Source organism: Alternaria dauci, chromosome 9 (assembly GCF_042100115.1).
Source record: "Alternaria dauci strain A2016 chromosome 9, whole genome shotgun sequence".
Classification (NCBI taxonomy): domain Eukaryota; kingdom Fungi; phylum Ascomycota; class Dothideomycetes; order Pleosporales; family Pleosporaceae; genus Alternaria; species Alternaria dauci.
In genome coordinates this window covers 904,695-928,233 of record NC_091280.1, presented here as the reverse complement: position 1 = coordinate 928,233, position 23,539 = coordinate 904,695, and the positions used below count along the sequence as shown (strand labels likewise).

Here is a 23,539-nt window from a genome sequence, read left to right as displayed (position 1 = left end):
CTATAGTTACTTAGTTAGCGCTTTATCTTAAAAAAAGTATCTAAATATATTATAATAATAAAAAAAGTCTATAAAGGCTAAAGCTAAGTAAGTATAGCTAATAATTATATATATAGGGTAAGTATTAATAGGGTTATAGATATTTAATTTAATAATAATAATATTAATATAAGAGGCTAAGGATATAGTATAATAGGACCTATTAGGTATATAGTAGCTATAAAGGAGTTTAGGTAATAGTACTACTAATATATAGGCTTTATAGCTACTTGATAAGAATTATAACTATAACTATAACTATAATTATAATAGTAGTAGTACTTACGCTCTTAAAATATAATTACTATAATATAATAGAGCTTCTACTTAATCTCTAGGTAGTATTAGTAGTAATCGTAATAGTAGGGACGTTAAGGTAGTATAGGGTATAATATAAAAGATAGATAAAGAGGTATTATAGGTAAAAAGAGACTTCTAAATATACTAGGATAGTTTAGGCTTAGTTTTAAAATTTCTTAGTAATATAATATAAGATAACACTGTACGCCCTATCCCTAAGGCCCGGGGGGGGGGGGGAATTGAAGTAATATTCAGAGTCCACTCGAGTCCATAACCAGTAAAGTTGAGTAGCTCGAAGATGACAGGCGGTGTCCGCAAGGAAATGCACCAACGATTACATGAACACACTGTTAAGGCACTGCCAATCCTACTATTCTCTAATCATTGCTGATTACTAGTGAGAGGTCCCGATATCGTAGGCCAACGCTTTCAAATTGATTCGAGTATTGAGCATATCTGTTAAAACCACCGAGTTTAGAGGCCGAGGTGAGTCTGTAGGTATAGATCGCTATACCCGAATCAGGATGATATTTGAAGACATAGCATCAATGTTCTTGAGATCCAACCTACGAAGACAATCTAGCTAGTTGGGTTTTGCTGCAATTTGGCAAAAAGGTTCGAGGTCCGAGATGCTCACAGGTCTTCGCGCTAACATGCAGGGTGGATCAAGATATCGGTCTTTTACTTTTCTTATCATTGAAAGGCTTACTCGTCTCGCACGAGGTATGTCATGTTAGTATTGCAGCTCGCCAAGCGCTTGTAATTGCACAATCAAGCAAGCACACCGGTCACATCCAAGAGGCTTTGCGTTGTTAGTAGCCGAATTACAACATGTTATCGCGACTCACTTCTTGTCCTCTTGCAATCGCTTCCGCAGTATATTCTTCCGCTCCTCGGATTGGTTTTTGACCTCTTCAATCTTCTCCTGCGGCAACGGTGCCGGCAGGCTCTCTGGGTCTGGCTCGTACCACTTCTCCTTGGGTGTCTTGGTGCCATCCGCAAACACCGAGTTTGTCATTTTCGCCCTGTACTCTTCCGGGAAGCGACTCAGAAAAGCTTGGATGAGCTCAGGTCCTGTATGACTGAATCAATAACGGCCCGTTACCGTACAAGGGAGGCTTACTGAGGCCTTGTGCAGATAATACTTTTCGATCTGCAGTCAAAGAGCGCAAGACGCCGTCGTTGCCGAGGAATGTGATGCCGAGAACGTCGTTCTTGAAATCCTTGAGTACGCGCGTAATCTCCTGCTGGAGTGAATCACTGGTATCGTAATTGGGTGTGCATCTTGGGTCTGCGGACTGCTCTTCTTCTGGTTTCTTGTCACTCATGATTGCAATAGCTGAGATGAGGAAAATACACTAGGTTGACTTCTGGGTATACGGAGAAACATAAATAGGGACAATCCAGTGAGGCCGCCCACAACAGCTGCGGATCAGCATCATTCGTCATGGGACGCCTGACGCACTTTTGACAACGTGCGTCTTCATGTACATTGTCCTCCCATAGAAACATTACAAGTAAACGGGCGCTGCGCCTCGTAGAAATCATAAAAGGCTATACCTAACATGGCAGCCGATCCACACGCAGGGTGCGAAACGTAAGCACTAGGAGTTAGGCACGCTCTCGATTGAAACATTATCAAGTTATCATCATGACATGCGCGGGGCTCTGTCAATGGACATGCGAGCGGCTGCGATATCCATGGAAATGCGAGGGGCGCGGTCGATGGAGTGCCTCGAGAGCTGGTAGCTCATGCGCCAATCAAGGGGCAGGCGGCCTTCGTTTGTAGTCCTTCGAGAGGCGTGGCCGACGACAACGTGCATCTCAAACTTGTCCAATCCAGTCTTCTGCAAGTAAGCTTCATAGCCCTCAGACTTGGAAGCCCGCTTCATCCACTCCTCGCTCACGGCTGATGGGTAGACGACACGCAGAAGCGGCTCGGCACCTCGGAATCGGTAGTATTGTCGGATGTCGTCGTGGGGGAACAAATGCAAATCGATCCTCTTCATTGGCCCATTAACCGCGGTCAACCAGCTTTGGTTGCTGTTCTCGGAGCTTGGCAGAAGCTTGTTGAGTTCGCCAACAATTTCGGAGATGCTGCGGAAGACGACTCCCTCGGTAGACGTGAATCGACAGTCGGTTCGGCGTGTGCGGACAAGGCATCGAATGAGCGGCAATAAGTCGATGGGCTCCATATCGAAGCACGCCGCGTCAATGTCCAAGGAGACTTGGCCCTTGAGAGAAACCACTTTGACGAGGTTCATCTTTTGGCTCCAGAGGTCAATGATGTAGTGCGTCTTTTTCGCGTATATCGGCATAAACTCATTGCGGATCTGCTGGCAAACCTGAGTGAGACCGTAGTACTGTCTACGCGTGGTGCGCGCAGGTTCACCTTCGCGTTGAGCCAGGGCCGGATCATCGTGTCGACACATCCTAATGGGCGCCTCCTCACTCATGCGCTCGTAGATTCGGTTCCTGATCTCTGTGGTTTGTCAGCGTATGTATGAGCAAGGCAACTGAGATCTGACATACCTGGTGGCAGGTCAAGCAGCTGGACTGGCGCAGGCTTCTTGGGTGTCGGAACATGCTCGACGGCATCATCGAGTTCAACAATGGACGAGGCGGCCTCGGTGAGCGCGGGTTCTGAGGTTTCATCTTGGTCGAGCGTGACAGCCGGCTCAGGTGTCTGCTCAGATACTGTTGTTGCATCTGTGGTAGCCGCATGAGTCTCTGGTTCGGGCGTCGCGCACTGAACAGGAGAAGTGATGGCGATGTCGGAAACTTCAGGCTCTGGTGCTTGGGCAACGGGAGTTGAGTTCCATGGTTCCTGCTCTGGCGTGGCGCAACGAACAGGTGGGGTAGGTGCGCGTGTCTCGTCTTCTTGCTCGCGCTCTTCTTCGGGCTCCTGCTTTGGCTCTGGCACAAATGTGTTCTGCTTGGTGGTGGGCGTAGCTGTAACAAGCACCCTCTGCTCGACCATCCATCCCGCACTCGGCTTGGATTTTTCCGCCATGACAGCCAGCTCTACATCGTCATGCTGGGTTAGCGCGCCGCTGCGCTTCTCGCCGTCTGGCTGGACATGGGCTTGCGATTGACCTGCGACGCGCTCGATACCGTCTTGGTGGGACGCAGGTATGGCGCTGGGCTTCTCAATCGTGGGGTGCGCCGTGGTTGCAGTAGTTCCATGCGCGTTGACGGGCTCGGGCGTCGCGTTTTTTGTTTCAAGCGGCTCTGTCGACGTCTCGCGCGTCCGTCTCGCCCGACCACAGCTGAAAAGGTCACCCAAAAACGACATGGTTACTCTCCCACACCACCACGTAATGTGTGTGGCTTCTAGGATTAGCACCGTGCGTGGGCAGGTCGTACAAAAGTAAGGAAGCCGGCACAATCTACCTTGGGGTGTCAGCTAGCTATTATGTTTGTCCGGCCAGGATTGCGGCATCTAGTGAAAATGAGGGCTAAGCCTGTTCCACGGTCGATGAAACGCATTGGGCGAATCAAGTCGCATGTAAGATTACCATCACAGCGGGATGACCAGGCTGGGGTACGTGCTTTACCCCTGATCGGCGTCCATATCTCCACTTCTGACCATGGTTATCTTATCTACACGTGCTGCGGCACTTTCATATCTCCATCGGCTGGCATCATGCCCGCATTTTCTCTCCCTGCCGGTAGTCCTCGGAACGGTGCGTGCGGATACTGCGTCTGCTCGTTCCCTGCAGCTTCACCAAGGTCGCGACGCAACTTTATTTGTGCGCCCACCCGCGTTCGACCACCACCTCATCTCGGATAACATACTACCAAGACTAGCAAATTCACCGAAGACAGAGCATCGGTCAGCTGAGCACCCGTAGCGGAACTATCCAGTTCTCCTTTCCTAGTTTGAACCAAGGCCATCTGAACGCGTGCGAGCTTGCCCACATATCGCACCCTAACCCCGCTAGAGGTGCGGAAAGATCTTACCCCCGACGTCATGATATATCACGGTCCGCGGAGAGGACCTGTCAGGCGAAAGAATTTCACGAACCCCTCACAAAACACACGGATGCATCGCACATAAACGCAAATGACAGATACGCGATCAACAAGCACGTACAAGGCACGGTGCAACGACCTAGTGGTTGAACATATGGAAATGAGGATGAGCAACGAACGGCCCAATGTGAACCTAATCCACCTCCTAAGCTCTCGTCTCTTTGTACCTGAGGATTTTATGTGTTTGTAGCAGAGCTAATAACAAGAGACAAGGCTCTGTTGTTCATAGATACGCACAGCTGTCCACAGGTGCTTCGAGTCCATTCGTTGGCAACACTGCGCCAATCGACAAACTCACTCTCAGCGGTCTTGATATACAACACAGGCTTCTCGCTCTCCAACGCGCAATCTCTGCCCTGGTGTCGTCTGCTAGTGTCTCGGCGACTTCTGGGGATCGGATGTTGTTTCTCCATGTGGAGAGTTCCCAGTCAGATACAAGGGCACTCACTCCGACGTGGCTTGACTCAAAGCAGGGCCGGAGATGTATATGCTTATCGGTACTAGTTCTCGATTCCGACTCGATCGTTCGGCGGTAACAACAGTACTCTTTCCGTAGACAACGGACTGCTCTCCAGGTTACAGCTCTGCATGTCTACTCAGGCTAACGCGCTAGCTATTCTCCATTTGATAGACACGCCACACGACTTAAATTTCTAGTGCTTCAGGACAATTACAAGCGCATGCTTCTGCAAGCAAAGAGTCGACGTCCCACAATCCCATCGGTCTGCTAAACCATACAATCTATACAATATAAGATGATCGCCCAAGTGCAGATCCCGACTGGCGACCACACTGGAGCAAGGACTGGCAACACGCAGGCGGACAACTGCCACTTGTTCCGCCAATTGGGTGCCAAGCAAGACGCGAACAAGATTGGTTCTATGAGTCTACCAGGAGGTGAACGATTGAGAGTCAATATGTCTGCTGCATGACGCTGACTTTCCCTTTCGAGCCGCCCAACGGCACTACTTCATCATATTTCAATGCAGGACTGTAGGAATTACATTCTCACTGCATACACCAACACACTAGTATTGACTTTGAACAAGAGGTATCATCAAATTAATACTACATGCTATCTCCAAGTCATTTCCCCGACATATTGTTCTCCTAACCCTGCTGCCACAAACTCGTAGTATGACCTTGGAAGCTCACACTATCAATCACCCGAATCTCCTCGTTACTCAGCCTCCACCCCAACGCCGCGCAATTGTTGACCGCCTGCTCCTCTTTCCTCACACCGCAAACAGGTGTGATTCCCTTACACAAATTATAGTTCAACGCCACAGCACTCAGTGGTACACCGCGCTTATCCGCAATCTTCTTCAGCACAGCATTGACCGGCTCGATATCCTTCATATCATAGCTAGAGAAGCGATATGTCTTTGGCGGCGGGTTGTCTACCGTGTATTTGCCTGTGAGACGGCCTTGAGCAAGCGAAGAATACGACTGCAGGACAATACCGCGTTCTTTGCAGGCTTGGAGGAGACCAGAGAGTTCGGGTTCGCGGCGGAGCACGGAGAATTCGACTTGGTTGATAGCAAGGGGGACGCCGTACTTGGCTAGTTCGTCCGACATCTTGATCATGTCTACGAGGCTGTAATTTGCTACGCCAACGGTCTTGGTCATGCCCTTCTCCACGCATTCAGCCATGCCTTTGGCAATCATGGGAATGGTCTGGAGATGGATGGGTCCATGGACGAGGTAGATGTCGATGTAGTCGAGACCGAAGTTCTTGAGTGAGGTCTCGAGCTTCTTCAGTGGCGCCATTGTAGGGTGAAGGATATCTTTTGCTTGTGGTACAACGAAGAACTTGTCTTGTATAAAGAAGCTGTCTCTAGGAAGGCCCTGGATTAATCTTCCGCAGATTACTTCGCTCATTCCTGTACCATAGACCTGGGCAGTGTCGATGAAATTGACGCCTTTGCTGAGGCAATGCTTCCAGGCTGCAGCCACATGTGGCTCTTCCTCAGGCCTCCAGTGCCAGGTCGACGTGTCGCCCCACGACCACGCGCCGATGCATAGTGGCGGTGCGTGGACATCGCCGTTCTTGCCCTTGTATACAACCTTGGTGTCCGCGGTTGGGATCCAATCCTCTGGCATTACGGCGGCAAGGCCATCAAAAGAAGGGTCCACCGGGTTGGGTTTGGTGTGCTTGCCGCTGTGGATGCCACTTACGGCTGACATCCCCGAGGAAAGACCAGCTTGTAGGACGTGCTGCATCTTTGCAATTGTACGTAATTTGAGTAGAGATATGTAGTAAAAAAATCAATACTTGGATATGGTTTCGATGCTTCGTGGCCTCCCGCGTATTGTTATACTCGCGCGTCAGCCAGATCGAGGCCACGGCAAGTCGTCGGCAGCATGGGCGAGCACCTTGTATGATGCGGCAATGATCCTTACATTGATTCCTAGCCTATGCGCAGCCGTTGTTCCTGCATGGGTAGCACAAATTCGGAAGTAGACAGACTAGACCCTGAAATATGGGAGGCAAAACGGCGTGATGTTTGGAAGCGGATTGTCGGCATGATGTAGCGGTGATGTAATTCCTCAACCACGTTTTCTGGCATGGGTACTCACGACGCGGACATGTCAAATCCGTGTCAAAACTGTAGGAACCATGTCCATCGTAGTCCGGACGTATGTGCTCTAACTTGAAGATACGTCCAGGGATTGTGGTTCGGCAGTTGCGGTCGTTTTTCGGTGGTGGCCGGGAGCTAATCTTGAAAACCTCAAGCAAGGCTTGTGCGTTCGGTACCGAAGCCAACGTCTCGCAAAATGCAAGACAGTATTCTTCGGAACCATTGGGTTGCATCATGGATATCGTGTAGATGGAGACAAGACAAATGGTATCATGAGTAAGTCAATACAATGTGACGAAAGTATTTGAAATAGGCTACTATGGAGACGGTAGAAATTAAAATATTGATTCATTTATCTTGCAGCATCAATCGTTTACAAAATGCTGTTATCTGCACACGTAAAGGCACCATTGACGTCCGTAGTGGCAAAAACGTTCAACAAGGCGTCGATACTGGCATACATGCCAGGTACCACCATGAAAAGGGTGACACACATGATGAACACGTTGAATGCGGCTGTCGCAATATTCTTCTTGCTTGAGTGCCACTTGCCGTTCCAGTTGAGATGGAACCAGAACAACACAGTGACACCCCAAGTAAACCATGACAGCAAAAGCGCAGCCGAAATATTGAGCAGCGAATTGAATACTGGAATGGCATTGGCGAGGATCCAGACGACAACCCAGAACAGGGTGACGGAGAAGATCCAGACAGCCCATTCGGTTTTCTGACCAATGTGGCTCATAGCGACGGAAGAGCGGCGGCCACGCGATGTCTCTGAGGTAGACGAGCTTTCTTCGTTGAAGCTTCCATTTTTCTTGGCCTGCCGAGTGCCAATCCCGCGCAAGAAGAAGACCTGCAAGTAGCGCGCGGCGGTCATACCGAACACCAAACCGGTTCCGAGAAGTCCAATGAAGATGATTCCGTAGGCAACCTTTGCCATTAAGGGCTGGAGAGATCCTAGCGCTGGTGAGGCGACCGACTCACCAGAAAGTGCGTAGACAACAGCCGCGACAACGGCGTAGATCGTGGTAGCGGCGCACTTTTCGATTGTGACAGCGCGTGGGTAGTCACGAGAGGGGTTCTCCATCTCAGAAATGACGGTCGGAAAGGCCTGGTTTCCACTGAAAGCAAAAGCGATGTTCAAGAAAGCGGCGACAGCTTCCGTGAAAGTGGGATTCCCGATGGCCTTGAGGTTGAGTGGTGCTCCTGCGTTCCGGGGACCTTGTACGCCAAGGACGACCATGACGAATATTACGGCCGCAAAGACTGATATGGTGCAGGGCCAAGACGCCCATGATACGAAGCGCATGCTATGGGGTACGCACATAGCCCACATGGCAATGGCTGCGATGACTGTGAAGGCGACCGTGCAGGTCGCGTGGTCGCTTACAGTGTTGAGACCGATGGAGATGGTGACGACTGCCGATGCGCTTATGAGGGCCATGTTAATCAAGAAACCAACGGCAAAGACGGCTTCGAGCCAAGGACCGCCAAGGACGCGTCCATAGTCGACAATGTTGAGCATGTAAGGATACTTGCGCCAGTACTGAATGAGGTTGTAGGCGGTGTACAAGCTAAGCATTCCCATGCCGACGATGGCTACGATGCCTGGGAAGAACCCGAGGGTGTTGAGAGCGGCCGGCAATGACAACATGCCGATTCCAATCTCGTTCGTCATGAAGATGATGACAGTTTGTGTGGTGTTGAGTTTCTTGGTGTCAGCACTGCTTGTGGGTCGTTTGCTTGCATTCTGAATGTCAGACACGTCGCCTAGGTTGGTATCGTTTTCGGAATAGGTGTCGAGTTTCTCGGGGTCTCCGTGCTTCTTCTGTTGCAAAGGGTCTTGCGGATCGTGGGTCGGGTCTGCTGCAAGGGCAAGTGTAGGTCGCTGGGCAGATATGGGTAGGGCATTGAGAGCGTTGGGCTTGTCGTTAAGTTCATTTGGGTGTTGCTTGGGAATGTCGCCGTGGGCAGATGCGAGATCTTTGTGGTCCATGGTTAGGAGTTCAACAAGCACTTACGCCTGCATGTATCGTTTTCGTACTGAATATAGTGAGGATGGGAGGATTAAAAGAAAATGACAAGGACGAACTGAGGAAAGGAGCTCGTTGATGAACAAGTTGGATGCAGGCTAAGCTGAGCAGATAAAGAAAAGGATGAAGAAAGAGAGATGAAATGGTCTCAGCGCAATGTGGAGGAATCCAAGTACATGGAGAATTACGTACTGCTGCACATCGCACTCGGACCAAGAACAGTAGCTGTTGATAGCGTGGTGAGAAATGCGTCCGAACTCTAACGGGGACTGTGCACCCAATAGCTGGTGGCACTCGCTGCAGGGTCTCTTGGAAGCGTGCAGTCCAAATGGCTCTTTTATCCACTTCAGGCATGTGGGCCTCCCCAGATGCCGTATAGATGAAGCTGTTAGTAAAGGGACCGAGTTGGTGTTTGGCGAAACACGCAAGTGCGGCACGCTGGGTCCTTCCGGACGATGCGCAGCCTTGCCACGATCCCGTTCCTATCAAAAGCTGCATGGCATGCGGAGAAGGGTCGTGGTGACATCTAATGTTCATCCACGTCGGGAGCGAGGGCGCTAGCGAGAGCCGCATTCGATAACGCGAGACGAGTGCCGAAGCAGGCCGGTGTGGCATCCGGTAGCTTGGCCACCATCGTCATAGGTCTGGGCAACTTGTGATGAATGTCCAAGCCTCGGAAAGCGAGTGGTGCAAGCGGACTCCCAATGCCAGCTACTCTCCGAATATTCAGACGATGAACAGACGTCGAATGATTTTTCTGGGCCAACTCTGCCAGGAGACAGGAAGAAGACATCCGGGACAAGGTTACGCTGGATCGCACTGGCAGTGGATGCAAAAACTTCGCGCGGTAAAACGTCGGGCGCAATCCTCAATCTCACCATGTTACATCCACTGAAAGTGAGGCAGTGGGAAGCCTAGACGCACGGACGTTTGGCATGGCGAAGGAGTTGTGATGGCCAAGGGCAGCGTCGCGCGACGAACCTCGAAGCCAGATGTTTGCGATGCGTTTTGACAGCTCCGCAGGCCTGTCGACAATCACAGCCCAGAACGAGCCAGACGACGCGAATGGAATGGCGGTGTTTGAATGGGAAGCCATTTCTTCTTCATCGATGTCGCTCTTGTCAAGTACAGAGCTGCAGAAGCCCTCGGCGTTGGCCTACGAGTGAAGGAAATGGCAGACAGTGCAGCTCGCGCGGGTTGCGATACATCAATCATCACTCCATTTCCGCTGCAAGGTACCAATTGGCCGTAGATGGAGTCGCGTGGGAAGTCGCATGGAAAGTCGCATATGGATCGCGCAGTGTTCTGCTGCTGGCATGTCGCTCTGGATGACGAAAGTGTTGCTCTTGGATGGCCCTGTTAAGTTGGAAAGCTGTCAGATCAGTCAGATTATCGTGCAGACTTCCGAGTGATTCCCCGCGATCTCTCGAGTGAACAGGTCAGACGAGGAGAAATTGTGATCATTGGGGGATGCCATCGTGGATATCCTCGGTTACAGGTTGCGTGGGTGGAAGGGATGGATGGTTGATGAGAGACCCCTTATTGAGTGGGCATGCATTTCGGGTTACGCGTCAAGCTGAGTCATGTGCGACTTTGATTTTCTCACGGGTCCTTTACAATTTCCACCTGGCCCACCTGCACCGTGGGATGGTTTTTTTGCAGCTGGCGCGGTTCGGTCGCCTCACAAAACACGACTTTCGTTTCTTCGCCGTACAAGCCTCGCGCCTCGTCCGCTCGTATCGCGCGCTCGGCAGCATTTGCCCAAGGTGCGGCGCTGGTGTGGCTGTGAGGCGGGCTGACAGGCGCACGCGTGCACTAGCAGCCGTTCTTTCCGAGCGGGAAGGCGCCAAAAAGCTTGGCTGACGGCTATCTTGACCATTCTCAAACCATTCAGGGCCGCGGAGGAGTATCAAGCATGTCGACTGTCCTCTTGGCGTCTCCCGGTACGCGCATGCTTTTCCCCAGGAACGCCAGGAGATGAAACGAGAGATGGGTGGCCCCGTCCAACCCATCTTCGACGTGATGTCTCTGCTTTCTCACCTTCCGTCGTCGCCTTTTCCCTTGTCGTCTGTTCGAGCAGCCATCCCGCCCATTTCCCTGTTTTCTCCATAGACAGTCTCCGAGACACGTACCGCTCCACCTACCCTTACCGAGTCGCTCTTTCTTACGTCGCTCACTCTTGCCTTCTCGTATCTCCACAGCCACCATGATACCCCGGATAGCGCTCTCGGCGCTTCTCTACGCCTCCGCCGCATTCGCTGTGTGCACCAAACTTGAAGACTGTCCACAATTTGAAGCCCTCAAGACGGACGAATGCCAGACCTACCATCACTTCCTCGCCCGCGGCTCTACCTCGCCTTACCCAGGTCACGTCATCGAGACTGTCGGTAAAGTGTGCAACGCCCTCAATACCAAGGAAAACCCCAAGGCCTGCGGATATGAGGATGTACAGTACTGGGCCATGAACGGTGGAGAGCGATGGTGCATATCCTCGCACGAGGGCGCCATCAATGGCGCTGAGCAGATGAGGAACTACACTGCCCGATGCCCAGACAGCCACCTGATCGTCATGGGCTTCAGCCAGGGTGGAAGCGTCATGCTCGATGTGCTTGGTGGCGGTGGTGGTCCGCTATGGGGATGCACTCAAGAAGACAACCCAGCCATGGACATTGCAAGTGCGCCTGGCTCCAAGAGTACGTTTCGGCTATCAGATCCAATCCAAAAATGTACACTGACACGTTTACAGTCGCAGCCGCAGTCGTCTTCGGCCCTACACGACGATCCGCAAACCAAACCTTCACCCACGGCGGCGGCGAAATCTCAAATGGCGGCGCACCACGAACAGCGGAGCAGAATGCAGGACTCCAGCCCTATGCTGATGCTGGAAAGCTCCGCGAATACTGCCAGCCTGGCGACCCGATTTGTGCACCCCAAAGCGAGAACAAAGACATGTCCAAGCACTTGAACTACTTCGATCTGTTCGGTGATGAGGCAGCGCAATGGGTCATTGACCTCGCCAAGAAAGCCGAGCGCGGTGACCGCACGTCGGGTGCGAAGAGCATGCTGCACCAGACCATCTCCCATCCCGTCGCCAACATCTTCGTCCTCATCTTTGTGCTGTTCGTCCTCTAGTAAGTCTATTTCTATATAGTCACAATTGGTTCCGTGGAAGCGCGATAGACGGAGTGGCGTCGAAGAGTGTGGTTTTTCCAATTGTGAGAGAATGTAGACTTATACCGTGCAGTTTCGCAGTGAGGAAGTTCGCCGTGTGGAAGACGTCGCGCTCCCCCATGTACACCCGCGTCAACTCGACCGAATCCGTATGAGGCACCACTAGCGCAGTCCCCTCGCTTGATCCGAGTTCGATACACACACTACATGTCTTGGACATGCTTGGCGCGATAAGGTGTGGCTCAGCAGACCCGCACAACCGGAAGGAAGGGGCAGTGCCACACTGCCGATGGAGAAGAAACGTGGTTCCGAGGAGTAAGAGGCCAAGGAGGTCTTGAGTGCAGGACGTGCAGGTTTATGTACCCTTACCTTGGATGCGGAGATACCCTTCATTGTACCATACTATATGGATATAGCAATATTTATTACCTACCAGTCGGCTGGTTCGGCAAATCACAATACCTTAGCCTCGCACCCGTCGGAGTTCCACAAACCTCTAGTTGCCACCTGTCACATTTGCATAAGATGAGTCAGTACCTTCAGCCAACTGCGAAATACACATGAGCCTCTACGTGTTGCTATTGTGCTATTATACATTTGCCAAACGGCGCGCTGAGCGCCTAAGTTTACTCCCCATCCTCCGCATCAACAAATGCCTCGTCACTCGATGCAAAATCTTCGTCCTCGCCTTCAGAGTCGTCGACATGCTCAACAGCAGGAACAAACTCCTCCTCATCATGATCATCATCTTCCTCCTCATCTTCCAAAGCATCCAGCTGACCGGGTACTGCACGGGCGACATGCTGACGTAGGGCGGGATCGTCTCCGTGTGCTAGTTTGCGGAAGAATGGATGATTTTCCGTAAGCGGCTTACCAGCAGTAACGAATCCCATGGGAGTATGCTCAAAGTCCTGACCTTTGCGGCGGAGAGCCAGCCACTCGTGTACTGTGCTTGTATTAGTAGACCATTACCTGCTACGTGTCCGACATACATACCGAAGGTGAGAGGCTTCTTTGCGAACGCATCCTTCTCGGGATGCTGAGATAGATTCTCATCAAGACCAAGGTATTCAAGCAGTAGGTAGTACTCATCCCACTCTAGGTAGAGCCGCCCGGCGAAAAGACCCATCTCGACCCGAAGCCAGATAGGCGCTTCAAAGTTGGTGGGTAAAGCTGGCATCGCGTAGTAGTCCAGCTGGTTGAATTGAAGCATCCTTCTAGTGACAGGTGCAGCGTAGACGATAAGGTGAACGCTACCGTCATTCAGCAATGCTTGCTGCTGCTCTTGCATGATCGGTATGAGCTGATTGGCTTCCTCAGGGCTGATAAGAAGCGCTTGTTGACCGACTGTACTCCAGAGAACCCAGTGGGAAGGTCGGATATAGTTGTCATTGGGCGCGTAGATTTCGATGGTACGCGAAAATTCGGCTGAGATCCACAGGCCTGACTTCATGGATGAATTCACCGTATGCTTGTGGCCCAGTGAAGTCGTTCGTCCTAGCACCGAAAACATTGGCTGATAAGCATCGCTTCCTGGAACAAGATGCCCGAACGCTGCGAAATGCTTGATATCTTCGTGCAGCTTTTTGGTCTTGTGAGCGTTGTATAGAAGGACTTGTTGAACCTCGCGAACGTTTTCAACCTCAATCTCCACCTCACGCTCGGCCTCGCGCTCTTGCTCAATCTCCACTTCCTCTAGCGCTGATGCATGGACAGCGGAACCTCGATCCTGGAAGCGTTTCTTACGATCCACAAGCTCAGCGTAGATGCTGTGTAACGGAGGTTTCCATTGGATGGTGGCTGTATCAGCAGCAGCACGCCGATGGAGCTCGCCCCTTGGCTCATAGAGCTGTTTCAGAGAAAGAGCCTCTTTGATGCGAACAGTGGCGAGGAAAGCCTCTCGTGATGAAGGATCCTGCAAATATTCTGGATGCTCCAACCTGGCCTGCTCTTGCTGCAGATACTGCAAGGTTTGAGCGAAATAAGACGGTTCTAGCTGTTCCATAGTGTCGCAAGTCTGACCGAACACCCAGCGAAGCACGTCACCTGATGTCGGTTGGTGGTAAACGCTAGTCCCTTTGGGTAATCGATCCAATATCCCTTGGTGAACCTCAACGGGAGAGAAGAAGGTGACTGATTGGGTCTGGCCAAGAAGTCGTAAACGCATGGCCGCTTGTACCAGGGTATCTTTTGTCAGATGTTGCCCAAGAGTCAAAGCAGCCCTCGCATTTGGTGGGAATTTGATATCAGTTCCTCTACAATGACTCTCGTCTAAGTATACGACACATCGATCCAGATCGTCGACAAATGGAGATGCTACGAGTGGTATACATCTACCTGTGCCGTACAACACCCATACACGGTGATCATCGTCGAAGTACACAGCCGCTGCAGCTTCTTTATCGGCATCTAGCCAAGCTTTGGCAAAGTTTTTATTCGAGTGCTCAAGCACTTGCGCACCCGCATCGATCAGGATCCTGATCCGCCCGAATTGATGAGATCCATTTGAGTAGTGGCCATTATTTGGTATATCGCTGTAGGAATTCGCGAGGTTGTTGATCAGGTCTGTTTCGGTCCAACGTGCTCCATCAGCGAACGTCATGCGCACATACCACTGGTTGCGAGGTGCTAGTAGATAATATGGCACTTGCGCATTTGTATGCGCTAACTGGGGAAGATCCCGCTGTTGCACCAGTAAGGGAAGTTGATGCCTGGAGTCATTCGTACCCGAGAAACCGGTAACACGAGGTCCCTTGTTGTCTTGAGAGGATGGAAAAAGGTTCCAACCCGATGCCTGGAGCTTGAGGCTAAAGGTCTTCGCATACTTGGGAAACACAAAGTTGTTCAAGTAAAAGTCCATGAGAGAGGCGCTATAGCGTACGACCTGATAAAGCTCTCCCAGTTGCCGCATATCCTCGGCATTGATTGCCGCATAATCATCCAATTCTTTCGGGATGTCAATTCCCTTTGGAAACCACTTTTCATACTGGATGCTCGGCTCGTCAGTCTTAACAAGATGAGCAAAGGCTTCTTTGAACTGCGGGACGTTGAGACCTTGATAATAGAACGACAAGCATGTCAAGGTGATAGCGACATCGGGATGCCCCCACTCGGCCGTAGGAGAAGGTACGCCCTTCGCGAGGTACGGTACTGCTATCGGTGCTCGTGTCGGATGTAGTCCATACTGTACGTTCCAGCGCTTCTTGAGGGTTGTTATCAGAATGCGATGTACGAACATGCCACGGAGCAAGTTCACAGTGCGCATGAAAGTTGGTTTGTCCCGGAAGAAGCTAGTTATTCTGGAAATGGTTTGACTGCGCACGGCTGGTTTCGAGATGTAGCCCTGTATGTCTTTCATGAGAGCAGCTGGGTACTCGGCGCAAGGAAGTATCAACGGAGTCTGCCCCTTGCAGATGATCTTGACCAAGAGCTCGATCAGATAGTCTTCGGCATCTTTGCGCAAGAAGTAGAGAAGAGGGAACCCGGCAGCCCCACGGTTAACCACTTCAATGCTACAAGGGTAGCGTGATTGAACACTCGAAGAGAAGTCCTTGACCAGGTGGAGTACAGCCTGCGTTACTTGCCATCGCATTGGGTGACCATCCACTGTCGTCTGGGTACCAGATGGATAGATAAGTTGAGTCCTGATAGCTAAGGATACGTCGCATTCATCCAGAACATCGCGAGTATGCTCATCCAACCAACGCTGTGTCTGTATCATCACAGAAGCTGATTCGAGTTTGTCGTCACAAAGCTGTTGCAGCCCACTCAGCTTGAACGAGAGGATATGCTCTGGCAATGCGATGAGTATACCACGGCGAGCCTTCAAGCGTGCGTGCAGCTTTCCGTATAGGCTCATCAATGCTTTGGCAGGCGATGTCTTTCGAGAGAAAGGTATATGCATCAGTTCGCGATCAACTAAGCCACCGAGTTTCGCTTGCATCACTTGCGCCGACTGTAGTAGAAGAGCTCTCGGTACCACGACGCGAGCGAGGTTTTCTTGGTCAGCAAGGAGAGCTGCTACCATAGCTGTGAAACGTCAGTTTATGATGACCAGGATATCTAACTCGGCACTTACGGAGGATACAAGACGTCTTTCCCTTGCCCATCAATAGTTGCAGGACTGAGTTCTCGTTTGTCTGTGGTGAGACTGTTGCTAGGGCGACTTGTACCTGCTCATCCCGGAGAAGGATATCGCCATCGATCTCTAACAATAACCAATCCGGAAAGGTCATGGGGCTCCAATTACCATGGCCCTTGTTCGCCCATTCATCCCGCTCTTGCTGGCTCTTGCACCTCTTCTGAGCATCTTGAATGCGAAGTAACCGCTGAAGCTTGCTTACAGCCACTCCAAAAGCCACAAGTGCTTCTTTCATACCTGTGCCAAACGTAGTGCCCGCAGTCATTCGAAGCTCCCTTAGGAGCTCAATCGTTGTAAACTTGTGGTATGCATCCGCCATCTGCAGCCACTTCGCTTGCGGATCTTGGAGTGAACAAAGGATGTGGTCAGCAGCAGCTGCTATGAGATCTTTGGCTGGTAAGATATCCGCTGTGGTGATTTGAGGAAATGTGACATGAGCTGTATCTTGTGCGTGTAAGACGTGCTTCTGGAGAGCATCAATACTCGCGTCCATCTCTTTCGCATATCTACATTGCACGAAAGAAGACGGATCTTTGAAGTTGGAAACGATGCTCCTAAGCATTCCAATCTCTCGTGGCGGCAGATGAGTTATTCGTGGATACATTGGCGCCTTTTTCGTTTGAGTAACACCCACGAAGTTGTGCATTCTGGTAGGATGTTTCGTAGTGTTGCCCGACTTGACAGTCAAAGCTCCTGCATACGACCGGGAGGTGTGAGGAAGCGATGTCGTTCTACACCCTTCAATATCGATTACTCGAGCTTTCATCAAGGCTGAGAGTGACTGGTCGTCATACTTCCTCGATCGTACCGGATACAGGGAAGATGACCTTAGTTTCGTGTGAGATTTTACCTCCAAGACTAAGCTGGCCTCCGTTTGATGAGCAGTCAAGCGCGAGAGAACCCCCTGAACCTGCTCTAGATACAGCGACAGTTCGTGATTGCGAGTAAGGCGGGTCCATTCTGAAGCCACATCGGCAAGAGCCCGATCAACGTTCAGATATGCAGGGTCAATCGCAACCAATCTCCGCGAGTCGATGTCGGAAGCTGGCCATTGTTGTATGATTGAGTCAGCCAACAACTCACAGGCTTTATCAACACCCGGACCATGCAAGCTCTCAGCTTTGACTAGCTGCGAGCGCTTCCTGAAGCCTGTCTCGGAGAAAGGCATCCGTGCTTTCTCTATCAATGAGATTAGGTAAGATGCGGGAGGAGCCCCATCGGCTCGGAAATGAAAGTATGCTGCGTGGCTAGGGGCTGGTATGGCACGTATCTCCAGTATCATTGCGAAAGATATGAGAACACGCAAGAGATTCAGGTCCGCATCCGGCGAGAATGCAATGGTTCCGAGAAGAAACATTAGGCTGAATCTGTCATCGACACTACACTGGAGTGATTTCTGAGCGAGCGCACCCCACTCGGCTTTGATGTCGACAGCGAGGTGATCACTAAGCAGGAATTTACGGTAATACTTGTCGTAGCCACCCAGAACTGGAGCATCGTGGAGAAGGGTGATCAGTGAAGTGTTTGAAGAGCAAGTTGAGTCCCAGTTAAGGAGCAACTTTGATACCTCGAGCACATTCAAGCGATCCCGCGAACTTCTACGAGAATCGCGTGCGCTGTAGGGAAAATCCTGGCTATCATTGTTCTTGCTCTTTTGAATGTTGGACCTCCCAGCCGCCCGAGCAGCAAGGTGGGTGATATCGGGTTCCAGTTTGATGGTCTCTTGGATATCGCGGTCGAGGAAAAACTGAGATAAGTCGGCAGATCTTCGCAGTATCGTCGCGACAACAGTGGCATACCGATCGTCTTGCATGTAGATAGTGCATTCGGGCTGCCACAGTACCGTCTCCATGCATCTAGCGTCTGGCGGATAGTACCCTCGCTTTGGCGATAACTCCGCGATGCGATTCAATGTGGCTATCTCATCGTGCAGCAATGGGTTCCAAGGCTGGTAAGTCCCCGTTTGAAGAAGGTAGAGGGCTTCCTCCGTTCCGGTCCGCCGCGTCAGCGGGTCGGCGATAGCGTGGGACGTGTAAGCGTGCAGCAGAGCTTTCATGTAAAGCAGGCGTGGTTCAGGCGCACAATCAATACGTCTTAGAACATCGTTGATCGCGTATTTGAGGTATACGCCTTGCCCCATTTCGATGTCAACAGACACATGAGGCCCGTCTTTGGAGACCCGGATTCCGCCCCAAGGTACCAGTATGCTCTTTTGGCGATGATTGGCGATGGACTGAACAACAATCTTGTTCATCAGCCCATACCAGGTGCCCGCATCTTGGTTTTGCAGAATGATCGAACCCAGTCTTGGTGACTGTAATAAGCCTTGATGGTTGATGTCGAAGCTTAATTCCATCCGCTTCAAATCCACATGCACTTTTCCATCGACCGATGCGAAAACCAAAATCTGAGATGGGAATTCGAAATGAGAGAAAATCCGCGTGACGCTCTTGACTAAATCGCTCCCCGTATCCAACAATGTCATCTGCGATGGCTCTTGGAATCGCCGGACAGCATGGTAGAGACCTGAAGAGTACCGGCGTATCCACCAATTCATCTGCTTCGACGCCCATTGACTGCCTTGGCGAATCTCGACATGCCCGCTGGAGACGTGAAGCCAGTGGTAACAATCTTCCACCAATGGTCTAGGAAGATCAAGTGTAGGACCTTCCAACCCAAAGACATGCCTAGGAATGAATTCGAGGAGGTGACCGTCATGGTCTGCTCGAATAATCAACCGGTTGTTGCGATATCCAAGATAAATTCGATGGCCACGCACAGCTTCCAATAACGCGAAATCCATGCCCTGTAGGGGAGAAGGGTAGACAATCGGATTCTTGGTACCGAGAATGTGTTGATAGGTTTCGTCCATACGGTATGACTGCGGAAGTGTTCCCATCTCTTGTCCGTTGATGAGCAAGGTGCCATAGACATAGTTGTAATGCACAAAGTATGAATGCTGCTCGGCCAGTGAGTGCAGCGTGTATGACAGGTACCAAGTGCCAGGGACAGCTTGAAAGCTGTCCTCCTTGAGTCTGTAGTTGCCAGGTATATACCATACTGCTTTCAAAGCTGCTTTAAATGTCTCTTGGTTTGCCAGTATGGCTCTCGTCACAATCTCGCGGTGATCGTAAGCAAAAAGTGTGTCTTGTACGATGGCGTTGCGCATGTTGTATGGTATCGCGTTGAAGCTACCAGCCAGGTTGTACTGCAGTGAGACAGAAGCATCAAGATACATGCGAAGGCTTTCAGGATCCTGCCATTGCGGATCGTCAGCGTGCATTGTCCGCTTGCACAAGAGAGAAGCCCATATGGCTGACTGCATCACGTTCGGATCCTCGGTCACCATGGGTTGTAGTTCTTTCCGCCAGCCATCGGTGATCTTACGGGCTCTTCGGAGAAGGCCCATGCCTTCGTTACGAACCGCTGTGCTTTGAGTCAGGGAAGAGACTTTGAGCATAATCGTAATCAGTATTTCCATCTGCACGGGCTCGCGCCAATTTCGCTGAATCGCTTCGAGTCGATAATGAACCTGCTGTAGGAGCTTGCTGCAGAGGCCATCGTTTGATAAAAGGCGATGAACGTTTGTGTAGAGAGAATCTGCTACCGTGTCTGGTCCTAGCTGCAACACCAGACGCAAGACGAGCACCCAGGTGGACTCTGACGAGAAATTGAGATTAGTCGAGCCCATCTCCCTGAGAAGATCGAGCCATCTCGAATGAGTGCCAACCAAAAGACCTTGAAGCGCAGTGAACTCGTGAATACTAACGCCTTGAGGACACCTGGCTTGGCTTGCTTGGACTTCATTTGATGTTGGCCACGTGGCATAGTCAAGTTCAAGAGACAGCAGCGGCGAGTTGAGGGGAAGTCTCATGGGAACGTGATGCCAGAAGGAAGCCTTTATGGACTTGTTCGTCCAAATTGCACCGAGCCTGTCATAGTACCTGGGCTGGAGGCCACAGGTCCGAATGACCTCTTCCAGTCCAATTGGAAAACCCCAGTTGGCGTAATGACACTCGAGGTGGGCCTTTTTGTGTGAGCCTAGAGTCACTTGACAGCTGGTCTCGTTGACATATTGACGAAGCTGTGAGTATTCACGGACAAGCGATATTCTATCGAGCTTCTCAGTCGTTTGGTGGCACAGGGTAGACAGCAAGAGCCATGTTGCGTCCCTATACGCAGCAAATACCTTGGGACACTGTAGCTCAAAGAGTGCTGCTTTGACCGCTGGCTCGTAGCTTGGTAGCGGATGTTCGTGAATCCGAATCCGAATTGCTTTAGCTTCGTTATGGAGCTCATGCCAGTCGCAAGGCCGCCGATGCCGTGACTGAGTCATGCCGTCCCGACCGATAAAAGTGTCATAGATGCACTCCTTTTCGTTTCGCTTGTCGATGGTTTGCGCATGGTGCTGGCTCTTCTCCTCCCATTCGATGCTCTTAGCGTCACACGCAATTTCGGCCGCCCGTTCAATCTTTTCTCGGATTACTGGAAGCTCACCCTGAAGGTCTTCGCGGTCGAAGTACTGCGCAGCGAAGCAATCATCGGCAGGATCATCGAAGATGGTTTTGGACTCGGCATTCGACCGTGCACGATACCGAGAGTGTAGGTACTTGCGTACCTCTTGACCGCGTATCGTCTCCTCGCGCGTAAGTAGTTGAATGGGATCCAAAATATCAGCGTCGAACCCAGGATGGTATTCCTCCAGTAAGGGATAACAAGCTACCGCATCCCGATCCATAAGAACCCAAAGTTCCATTACATGAAGGAGATGCTGGCTCTTCTGGTTGAGGTACGCTTGGTCCATGGCGCTGATTCTGGCTACGTATTCACAGATCACCCTGCTCATTTGTATGACAAGAAGACCTTCAGACTGCGTTGATTGTTTCGCGGGAAGGATCACATCCTCGACAAGCTTTGATGAAGCAATATGGCTGGAAACAGCTTTCATGTAAGGCTTGACAGAGGCTTTGGACTGAAGGTAGGACTGCAAGTGTTCGGTAGATGTCCGCTCTTCAGATTTGGAAATGGTTGGACGTGCAGATAATACATCTCTCAAGAACCTGCCGCTGTTCGTCATGCGGAGTTGGAACTCGCGAGGATGGGCGAATTGGCGTAACAATGGAATGGATCGTTCCCGCGATTCCCTGTGATTGCGCCAGACTCGCTTTAGATATCCGCCAGTCGTGGCCAGGATCGTCTCGAAGCTGCCTTCGAAAGATGACAGAAGATTGGTACACCTGCCTGTGGACGACCTGCTGGCACCGTGGACGTCGGAGGTGAGCTTAGCGAGGCGCCGGCCTAGTTTCTGTCGGAATGAGAAGACTGCGTCGAGAGGTATCCTTTTGAGCACATTTTCCAGTAGCTGTGCATGCAAGAGACACATCAGTGTCTTATAGTAGAGTCTGCCGACCTCTGCGCCTAAGTGATGATACAAGTAGCGCTGAACTGCTACTCGTAAGACCAGGTAGAAAGCGGATCTCCTCCAAGGCCTAAGAGCATTGTCAAAGACGACTGTGTCGCGCACGCGCTTGCGTAGACAGGGTACCGAGACCGCAGTGCCATTGGCCTCTAGTATAGCCATCAACAGACCTGAGATGAGAGCGGGGTCACTGGTGTCTCGAATCTCTGGTATGGTTGCGGCTGCCTTCCAGGTGACAGCAGCAAATTTGGTAACAGACTCGCTGCTGGCTTGTTCGATGAAGGTGGCGAGAGCTTCCTGGAAAGCCTCTTCGTGAAATTTTGAAGCCGGTACAGATACCGCGCAACCAGGGACTACAATTGAGGTCAATGATTAGCATGCGTGCAGCATCGAGTCCAAGGTTCTGTCACTTACAGTCCCATTGCAGGGCACCTTTGGCAGCAAGCACCTTGTCAGCTGTCGCGGATGTCTCAAAAGCTTCAAATACGATTGTGTGCTCGCCAGGGTCCCTATGAGAGTCAGTGGAGTAAATGCTAATATGTGAAGATTACATACAGTTCTTGAGAGTATACCAGCAAAGCGCAATTTTGAGGTGCAACATGCAAAACAAGCATTTTGTGATGGCTCAGGTGGCGAAGCTCCTTGATCAGCGCCGCCTTGCCGATAGTCCCGTCCACGTTGAGTACTTGACATGCGAGTAGTGTCTCCCGGAGTCCTTGGACATGGGAAGCGACATCTGTAGCGACATGAGGTGCGAGTCTGGCGACAGCGGCCAACATGCGCTCCAACAAGGCTTCTTCGACGCGACGCAAGTTTCCGTCTTCTTCGCCAGGCACATTGCGGGGTAGCGCGACATGGTAGTACTGCTGTTGCAGAAATGGTACACGCACGGCGGCTGCCATGGCGGCTCAGGGCGCCTGCTGCAACGAGGCAGCGGGCGGGGTAATTGCGGATGCGAAAGCTTGCAAAACGGCGAAGGTGCGGTGTTGCGATGTTGCAAGAGTGGCAGGTGGTCGCGTTATTGCTGGAAACACGACTACTCAATGAGGAAAGGAAACTAGGTTGATGTGGACGCCAAGCATCACCGTGTTAGGCGACAGCACTGCGCAGTCGGCCTCTCCCAGCGATGAACGATGACCGGTGAGCCTTGCTCTCGGGATGCAAGAGCGACAGCCTCATGCCGCCGGTGAAGAGGTTGCATGGGAAAGAAATGCTAGCCAATGGATTGATGACTGGGGCGCTGTACGGCGCAGCGAGAACGCCTCAGTCTCGCCAGCTCCAAGAGGACAGAGAAGGCTGAGTCTCGCGATTGGGCGTGACACTCGAATCATAGACGCCTGCATTCAACGTTGTTTCTACCTTCCAATCATGAAAAGACAGAGACGCGGAAAAAGCCACGGAGTCCCAGCATTTCGCTATGCTGTGCAACGCAATGGAACTGGAAAGACAAAGAAGTGATCAATGTGTCAAGGCTGGACGAGGAGAACAGAACGGAAATGACATGAAGAAACGTGGACGGGTTGGTGTGCATATTGCGAGAGAACCTATGCGTGTTAGTTTAGATGCGATGGCTTCCATCGTGAGCTACAGGGCGGAGACTCATTTCAGCAGTCTTCCGGCGTGTGGAGTGAATTCCTTGTCGGCAAGGCGCTCATCGACGACGCTCAGGCATGCCCGTCGTCAGAGCGCGTCGTGGCGCGGCATGAGTGGGCAGCGGCAAAATCGAAGACGTGATCCACATCACAGCCTCTCAATAAATCTCCACGGCGACCCTCTGCGAGCTTTGCGACAATGTGTGATGGAGTCGAAGACTCGA

At 51.4% G+C, this 23,539-nt stretch overlaps 6 protein-coding genes across 6 annotated transcripts; 1 reads left to right on the top strand and 5 right to left on the bottom strand.

The window, feature by feature from the left end:
* Positions 1-1,110: 1,110 nt before the first annotated feature.
* Positions 1,111-1,667, bottom strand: ACET3X_009009 (uncharacterized protein; the record flags this gene model as incomplete). Its single annotated transcript, XM_069455156.1, has 3 exons — positions 1,111-1,141; positions 1,188-1,413; positions 1,463-1,667. 3 exons carry the CDS (start codon positions 1,665-1,667, stop codon positions 1,111-1,113), a joined length of 462 nt encoding a protein of 153 aa, XP_069303086.1.
* Positions 1,668-1,988: 321 nt separating this feature from the next.
* ACET3X_009008 (uncharacterized protein) lies at positions 1,989-3,634 on the bottom strand (the record flags this gene model as incomplete). Its single annotated transcript, XM_069455155.1, has 2 exons — positions 1,989-2,821; positions 2,872-3,634. The coding sequence occupies 2 exons, from the start codon at positions 3,632-3,634 to the stop codon at positions 1,989-1,991; spliced, it is 1,596 nt and encodes a 531-aa protein (XP_069303085.1).
* Positions 3,635-5,484: 1,850 nt separating this feature from the next.
* Positions 5,485-6,597, bottom strand: ACET3X_009007 (uncharacterized protein; the record flags this gene model as incomplete). Its single annotated transcript, XM_069455154.1, has 1 exon — positions 5,485-6,597. One exon carries the CDS (start codon positions 6,595-6,597, stop codon positions 5,485-5,487), a length of 1,113 nt encoding a protein of 370 aa, XP_069303084.1.
* A 706-nt stretch (positions 6,598-7,303) lies between these two features.
* Positions 7,304-10,506, bottom strand: ACET3X_009006 (uncharacterized protein). The gene has a single exon (XM_069455153.1). The coding sequence runs from the start codon at positions 8,953-8,955 to the stop codon at positions 7,330-7,332; it is 1,626 nt and encodes a 541-aa protein (XP_069303083.1). The 5' UTR covers positions 8,956-10,506; the 3' UTR covers positions 7,304-7,329.
* Positions 10,507-10,943: 437 nt separating this feature from the next.
* On the top strand, positions 10,944-12,603 carry ACET3X_009005 (uncharacterized protein). Its single transcript, XM_069455152.1, has 3 exons — positions 10,944-11,685; positions 11,739-12,123; positions 12,237-12,603. The coding sequence occupies exons 1-3, from the start codon at positions 11,199-11,201 to the stop codon at positions 12,316-12,318; spliced, it is 954 nt and encodes a 317-aa protein (XP_069303082.1). The 5' UTR covers positions 10,944-11,198; the 3' UTR covers positions 12,319-12,603.
* Positions 12,604-12,789: 186 nt separating this feature from the next.
* Positions 12,790-22,625, bottom strand: ACET3X_009004 (uncharacterized protein; the record flags this gene model as incomplete). Its single annotated transcript, XM_069455151.1, has 5 exons — positions 12,790-13,109; positions 13,160-16,192; positions 16,242-22,076; positions 22,138-22,232; positions 22,279-22,625. The coding sequence occupies 5 exons, from the start codon at positions 22,623-22,625 to the stop codon at positions 12,790-12,792; spliced, it is 9,630 nt and encodes a 3,209-aa protein (XP_069303081.1).
* Positions 22,626-23,539: the final 914 nt, after the last annotated feature.